This window comes from Gopherus evgoodei, chromosome 4, assembly GCF_007399415.2.
Source record: "Gopherus evgoodei ecotype Sinaloan lineage chromosome 4, rGopEvg1_v1.p, whole genome shotgun sequence".
Taxonomy (NCBI): domain Eukaryota; kingdom Metazoa; phylum Chordata; order Testudines; family Testudinidae; genus Gopherus; species Gopherus evgoodei.
The window spans coordinates 44,998,035-45,005,792 of record NC_044325.1 but is presented as its reverse complement, the minus strand read 5'-3'; the positions used below and the strand labels follow the sequence as shown (position 1 = coordinate 45,005,792).

Sequence of the window (7,758 nt, the reverse complement as noted above, 5' to 3'; positions counted from 1 at the left end):
GAGGGTTTTGTAGGATTTTTTTTTAATCACAATCAGTGTAAGCAGCTGGTAAAGTCAAGCCCCATGCTTCATTGCCCTGCACTGCAATGGGTCGAGTTGTGCTGCCCATTGCTGCTGAAGTAGTTTTATCAGTGGGTTGTGTATCTCTAGCAGTGTCTTTCCAGAGCCTTCCTTTGACTTGCCACCTTAGCCAGCCTGCAGCCCCCGATCCCGATGGGTTTATTATGGACCCCAGGATGTGACCCTTGGGGCCTGCGCAACTTCCCCACGTCTCCGGGACCAAAGTTCAGGTCCTTCAGGTTCTGCGGACTTTTCCCGGGAGTGTCCGGTGGGACCCTGTAGAGCTCGGTGCTGCAGGCGCAACCTCCGCTGCACAAGCTCCTCCCGCAGGTCACCAGCACCGAGTCAACGGCGCACGAGAAGGCCTGGCATGGCTGCCATGGCAACGGAAGGGCGGGGCGCAGCAGGGATCATTGTAGCCAGTCAACGTGGAGGGACGAGGGCTCGTTGGTCAGATAGCCAATCACAGCACCGGTCTCTGAGCCAATTAGCGCGACGTGTCCCGTGGAACGGCGTTCTGCTGACAGTGAGAGTTTCAGAGGAGTGAGGGAGAGGGAACGAGCCGGGTGCGGGGCGCGGGGCTCGGGGCGCGGGGACCAGCGACCCCATCAGGAGCGGGGTGGGGGCAGGTAGGGGTCGGGCACGCGATGCGGGACAGCGCTGCGCAGGGGATGGGGAGCCCGTGTTGCCCGGCGTTTTCCCGGGGGGACGGGGTGGGCGGGGGGCCGGAGCCAGGCGAGAAGGGGCTGGCGTATCAAGAGACGCCTGAGCTCTTGGAGGGGGTGAAGCCAGTGCCTGGGTCACTGGAGGCCGAGACCCCCAATGGGCCTGCCCCTGTGGCGGACCCCGAGGTGCGCCTGTCCCTGCGCCGCTGGGCCGTGGTGGTGCTGTTCAGCTGCTACTCGCTCTGCAATGCCTTCCAGTGGATCCAGTACGGCAGCATCAACAACATCTTCGTGCGCTTCTACGGCGTGAGCACCTTCGCCATCGACTGGCTCTCCATGTGCTACATGCTCACCTACATCCCCCTTCTTTTCCCTGTGGCCTGGCTGCTGGACAAGAGGGGCCTGCGCCTCATCGCCCTCGCCGGTTCAGCCTTCAACTGCCTAGGCGCCTGGGTGAAGCTGGGCAGCCTGAAGCCGCACCTCTTCCCTGTCACCGTCCTAGGGCAGGTCATCTGCTCGGTGGCACAGGTCTTCATTCTGGGCATGCCCTCGCGCATCGCCTCTGTCTGGTTCGGGTCCCATGAGGTCTCTACTGCCTGCTCCATCGCTGTCTTTGGGAACCAGGTAACCTGGGAACTAGGCCTCTCATTCCTAAATGCTTGGAACTTATGGTGTCCCCATTAAAATTGAGGGGTGAGAAGTAATGAAACTCACAGGTGACACTAAATTGGGAAAAGCTGCAACCTCCACTGAGGACACAGAAATGCAGAGAGATCTGGTGACATTAGAAATAACAGGCAGAGAGTCATCTGGAGAAAATATGGTTTGTATATTTGGCAGGAAATATACTTAGCTTGGCTGTGACATTGCTAGAGAGAAACATAACTCTACTAATCCTAAAGAGGAAGAGGGATTTTTGAACATGGCACATGAGGCACAATTAGAACAGATTCTGGGCTATATTGGGCTGTGATATTGTTTCCCAGGGAAAGAAACAGGAGCCCTATTGCTTGGGATATTTAAAATTAGACTGGAAAAAAAGCTAGAAAATGTGTCAAAGGGTGCAGTCATGTGTTAGGCCTTATCTCATAGCTCTGCCTCTGATTTTTCTACTTCTGGTTTGTTGATCCTAGTAAGGCAATGAGCTTCACCCAATAAGACATGCTACAGAGACTTTGCTTCTTTGCACAGGGATGGAGCAAACTCTTCTAAGCACTTTAATGCCAAGGCAGGTCAGTGAGGTGGTTGTGAATGACATTCCTGCAAGCTGTAACATTGTTCACGTGCAGCCAGGTCACCCTTGAAAAGAGAATATTTTTTTCTAACTTCTGAAACGAGATCAGGGAAATCACTTCTTGATATTTGCACCCAAATGCCTCACTGATGCACATTGCATGAAATAAATGCACCAGTAACAGTACAACATAGCTTTGGAAGGCAATTCATGCTGTATGAATATTAAAAGCAGAGGATCACTAAAACCAAACGCAAGCTATTGGATTGGCACATGTCTTTAGTGACTAGGCAGTGTCCCAGATCTGCTAGTTCAGACCATAGGTGTGGTGCAATATGAATCGTTTGACATTCATTCTGCTTTGAATATATATGAATATGAATATTTTGCCACTGCCTCATACACAGAACTATATAATGTCCTTCCTGCCCAGTAGGAGTGTCATAAACAGATAGCCAAGGGTTAATAGAACAGAAGTACTTCATGTCTCTTTTGCCTGTAAAGGGTTAAGTTCAGTGAGCCTGGCTGTCACCTGACCAGAGGACCAATCAGGGGACAGGATACTTTCAAATCTTGAGGGAGGGAAGTTTTTGTGTGTGCTGTTAGTGTTTTGGTGGTTGTTCTCTCGGGGGCTCAGAGGGACCAGACGTGCAACCAGGTTTCTCTCCAATCTTTCTGATACAGGCTCTATAAGTTCAGAATAGTGAGTACTAGGTAGATAAAGCGAGTTAGGCTTATGGTTGTTTTCTTTATTTCAAATGTGTATTTGGCTGGAAGGAGTTCAAATTTATTTTGCTGAAAGGATTTTAATTTGTACTTGTATACTTAGGCTGGGAGGGTATTCCCAGTGTCTATAGCTGAAAGACCCTGTAACATATTCCATCTTAAATTACAAAGATAAATTTTACTGTTTTTTCTTTCTTAATTAAAAGCTTTTCTTGTTTAAGAACCTGATTGTTTTTTTTATTCTGGTGTGAGATCCCAGGGGACTGGGTCTGGATTCACCAGGGAATTGGTGGGGAGAAAGGAGGGAAGGGGGAGAGAGAGGCTAATTTCTGTCTGTGTTAGGATTACTGTCTCTCTCAGGGAGAGTCTGGGAGGGGGAAGAGAGAAGGAGGGGGAAGATGCATTTTCCTCTCTGTTTAAGATTCAAGAAGTTTGAATCACAGTGATCTTCCAGGGTAACCCAGGGAGGGGAAGCCTGGGAGAGGCAATGGTGAGGGAAAGGGTTTACTTTCCTTGTGGTAAGATCCAGAGGGTCTGGGTCTTGGGGGGACCAGAGTGTACCAGGCACTGGAATTCCTGGTTGGTGGCAGCACTACAGGTTCTAAGCTGGTAATGAAGCTTAGAGGAATTCATGCTGGTACCCCATCTTTTGGACGCTAAGGTTCAGAGTGGGGAATTATACCATGACAAGGAGTGTGTCATGGGTTTGAGAAGGAAGCTGGGTGTGTGGGTGACTCCTGTCTAGCTGGCACACCACATAGTGCCACGGAAAGCATGTAGAGCATTAAATGATGAGTCCTACCCCCCCAACCTGTTTTTACTGCCTCCTGCTGGAATTGCATCCAGTCTGGATACTACTAAGTCATCCTGCTGAATATGCCTTATCCTGGGATTCAACATTACTTCTGAAGAGCAAATTAGTCAATGAATCTGATTGCACCACAGTTCAGGTGTAATTTAAAAAAAAGTTCCAGTAGAGAGAATCGAATTCTCCTCCCTTGGTCCCATTCACAGGGTCTCACCTGACTTTTCACTTCAAATGCCATGATCTGATCTCTGTTAAATCAAACACTGTCTATAGACTCAGGGGAGTTTCCAGAAACAGCGTAATCACTTCCAGCAAAGGCCCATCAGATTCATTTGCCCAGTGCTGCTTTCTCCCACTTTACTTTTCATAAAGCATTTTTGTCCAAATGGGGAAAATGAATAGATTTTTCCATTCTTTTCCCTGCAAATACACACAGTCCTGGGATGTAGCACAGAGCTTATTTCAGATGGACCTTTATGGGATCTCCTTATTTAAATATTGGTGGCAATTCACTAGCCATAAGCCCAAAAGATCAGCATGGAATGATTTTTCCTGAGGCTCAATGTCCCAGAAGAAGAAGATAGGGAGAGCAGAGTCTCCAGAGGGCTTCTTAATAGCCTTCTACTGAATTCTTCAAGCAGTGTAAAAAGAATGAACATGCTTCAGAACTGCCATGCTCTGTGGAGGGATCTCTGCTGAGATCCTGACAATGTCACCTGTAATCTGTAGCTGACTTGATACGTGGAGTTCCACAGTGACCCTCGTTCAGCTGAGCCTTGTGTGTGCAGGGGCACCCAGCCAGGATTTATCATTTTCCCTGCAGTATATTTATTTATCAGCTGATCAAAGATCAGGCTGGTTGTTCTGACCCAGCATATGTGACAGGTGCTCTAAGTCAGCTTTGGTCTTCTAATGCCAAGAGGAAAATCTCAATCTCACTCTTCATTCCAGCTGGGAACACATGCTCTGGCAAAAATAGATAGCAGTAGAAGCATTGTTCTAAGAGTTCAGAGACTGAAGGAATAGGAGGCTGCTGGAACAGGGACCCATGTCCCATGTATTTGAAAAATCTGTTTTGCACACTGTAAGGGCTGAACAAACTTATTCCTTGAGACCCAGGTGACTGAGCTGTTGGACTGAGTCTTTCTCTAAATACCATTAGCGCCCAGATACCACAGTGGTGAGCGCAGGAGAAATATTTAGCTTGCTAGTGAGATTGTTTCCTTGTAAGTTCTGAAAGTCCTCCAGGGTTACGCTGATCGTCGGTCAGGAGCCATAGAAAGAAATCTGATAACTAACTGTTCCTCCTGACAATCTGGGCTGCTCATTTTCACCCTTGGTTAAACCACTGAACTGCTGAGCTGTGACCAGGTTTATTTGCTCCCATTGGGCTTGCTGGCAGCTCTTTATCTGCTTGTTATGTGGAGTGCGAGGGGCACAAGATGAGCTGTTGCCAAGAGGGAGGGTATAATCGGAGCTTTGTGTTTTTTGCTAATGCAAAATAAAATGAAAAAAACATTAAAAAACCCATAAGATGAAATACCCCACAGCAGCAGCTCCTGTCTCAAGGGACTGGGCCTGTTTCCTGGCTCTGGCTGTTGCGTTCTGGTACATGGTCATAGCGTTCTCGGATTTGTCTGGCCCCCTTGAGGTAGCTCACTGGTCCAAATATGTAGTGAGTGGCATTGTGACCAAGTACGTGGGGTAACAGCCCCACTCACTCAGATTTGTCCTGTCCAGTCCCCCTATCATCACCGCAGAGGAACAACTGGGGCCAAACCTGAGTAGCACTGTGACCCTGAGGTGGGAAGCTGAGCCCAGCACCCAGGACAGGAGACACTGCTGCTGGATGAGCGTGGGATGGGCTCGCTCTGCAACCCGCGCTCAGGGCCTTCCCTCTTCCCTGGGGCAGGAACCAACACCCTCTACCATTCCCCCTAGGTCTCCTGCCTCCCTGGAGACAGGACCCGACATCCCTCCCCACTCCCTGGGTCTCCCACCTCGCTGGGGGACTGGACTCAACACCCTCTGCTCCCTCTCTCTAGTCTCCCACCCTCCCCAATGCAGTACCCAGTACCCTCTGCCCCTCTCTCTGTGGTCTCCCACATCCCAGGGGCTGGACTTGACACTGCTCCCTAGGTCTCCCACCTCCCTGGCGCTGGACTTGAGCTGTAGAGTGGGGGGAATAGATAAGATGAAATAACAAGAAATTCCTGAAAACAAAACAATTGTAGAAAATCAAAAGAATTTCAGGGGGTTCTAATGTGCAATCCTCTCTCTTTCTGTTACCGTAAGGTGAGAGCATCTGTGTTTCTATGATTCCTCTTTCCTGCTGCCACCTCTGGAGTCTGCTTCTATGTCAGACTGGGGTTGGACCCTGCTTTTGGTTCTTGCCCTGCCACTCAGGTCATGCATGTTCTGACATCAAGGAAAGACACAACTGATGGGTCTGAAGTAAGGACGCTGCAGAAGAGTGCGTGTCTATCTGTGGGAAGATTTTTCCTCTGCCCTTATTCTGTCCCTTATGAGTAGTTTGAAGACATTGATGTGGATGGGGTAGATGTGATGTTTTGTACCTCAGGGGAACATGCAGCTCTCCATATTAATCCTTGTAAAATGATTGTGTGGTATCCAGTGCAAAGTTTGTCATGCCAGGTGTCTTCGAAAGGCTTATGATGCACAGAGCATTGTTTTTATAGTGATGTTATAGTAATTGCTGTTACAGTAATGTTATAGGTTGTAATTTCATGTATATAGTTATGAGGCTGAAAAGGTGTCTTCATGGCTTAAATAAACCCAGGCAAAAACTCTCCAGAAGCAGAGGGGTAGTTCATACCTCATCAGGGCATGTATGGGACAACCCAGCCCAGCCTCACAGGAACAAAAGACGCTGGCCTAGACAACAACAAAGGGTTCTGTTGGACTCTTAAGTGAGTCACCCCCCCTTCCTTGGGTCAGTTTGGGGGACTGCGATGAGGTAATGCCCACCTGAAGGGCAGGGACAAAGCCAGAGGGATGAAAGGACATGATAAAAGGGAGAGACGTTTGCCATGCTCTTCCTTTGTCTTCCACTCCATCTACAGACATCACTACCAAGCGGCTGATGTGCTGATCAAAGGGAAGAGCCTGGCTGTAGGGCAACCAGCCAGCCTAAAGTGAGAAGGATCTAAGTTTGTAAGGGCATTAAAAGTGTTAAGATCAGCTTAGAATGCATTTTGGTTTTATTTCATGTGACCAAATCTGACTTATGTGCTTTGACTTATAATAATTTAAAATCTATCTTTGTAGTTAATAAATAGTTTGTTCTACCTGAAGCAGTGCATTTGGTTTGAAGCCTGTCAGAGACTCCCCTTGGTTTAACAAGCCTGGTACATATCAATTTTTTTGTTAAATTGACAAACTCATATAAGCTTGCGGCGTCCAGCGGGCATAACTGGACACTGCAAGACGGAGGTTCCTAGGGTTGTGTCTGGGACCAGATATTGGCTAGTGTCATTTGGTTGCACAATCCAAGGAACAGCTTACGTGCCAGACGCTGTGCGCGAACAGCCCAGAAGTGGAGGTTCTCACAGCAGAGCATGGGAAAGCTGGCTCCCAGAGTCAAGGCTTGAAGTGACCTAGCAGATCACCAATACGGATAACACCAGGGAACATCACAGTAGGAAGGAGCGTTTTTGGCCCTGGGAAGAAGGCAGCCACTTGATGTGTTCTTAGGTGGAGTCACTGTGCTGGCTCTGAGGAGCCTGGACTGCACTGCAGCTGGTGATCTAGGGCTTTCAAGGTGGAAGCTGCTGGGGAAAAGCAGGATTTTGTGTATTAGGGAAGAATCCCAGCCCCACTCTGATAGCTGGGCTGTTACATCCCAGTCTCACAGACCAGTTGCTTCTATACAGGGTAACTTCACAGCACTGTTTGTACCATGCCTACAACTCTGCTTAACGTCTCACTGCACAGGTGCATCTTTCCCTAAGAATTTTCACTGCAGAATAGTGCATTCCACTAAAAGCCTGATAAATGGCCAGGATCCCATGCTGTGGGTTTCTGCTCCTTCAAGCAACCTACTAGTCATCATTTTCCTCTACCAGCTCAGCAGCTCCCGCCTTCTAAATGAGGTCTGATTTGATGTGGGCAGAATAGGGGGATGGTTAATTGGGAAGTGAGACAGACTTCCCTTCCCTCCAGAGCACAGGTGCTAACTTTTATTTTTCCTGGTGGGTGCTCCACCCCTGCTCCACTCAGAGGCCCTGGCCCCACTCCACCCCCTC

General features: G+C 48.8%; 1 protein-coding gene across 4 annotated transcripts in view; it reads left to right on the top strand.

The window, feature by feature from the left end:
* Nucleotides 1-707: 707 nt before the first annotated feature.
* The window catches only part of FLVCR2 (feline leukemia virus subgroup C cellular receptor family member 2), a 58,478-nt gene continuing 51,427 nt past the window's right edge, over nt 708-7,758 (top strand). For all 4 annotated transcript variants that reach the window (XR_003999968.1, XR_003999967.1, XM_030559102.1 and 1 more), the window contains exon 1: nt 708-1,349. Coding sequence is in view for 2 of the 4 variants with exons in the window: in XM_030559102.1 (XP_030414962.1) it covers nt 708-1,349 (642 nt within the window). In the remaining 2 variants the exon portion in view is untranslated. The remainder of the gene's footprint in view (nt 1,350-7,758) is intronic.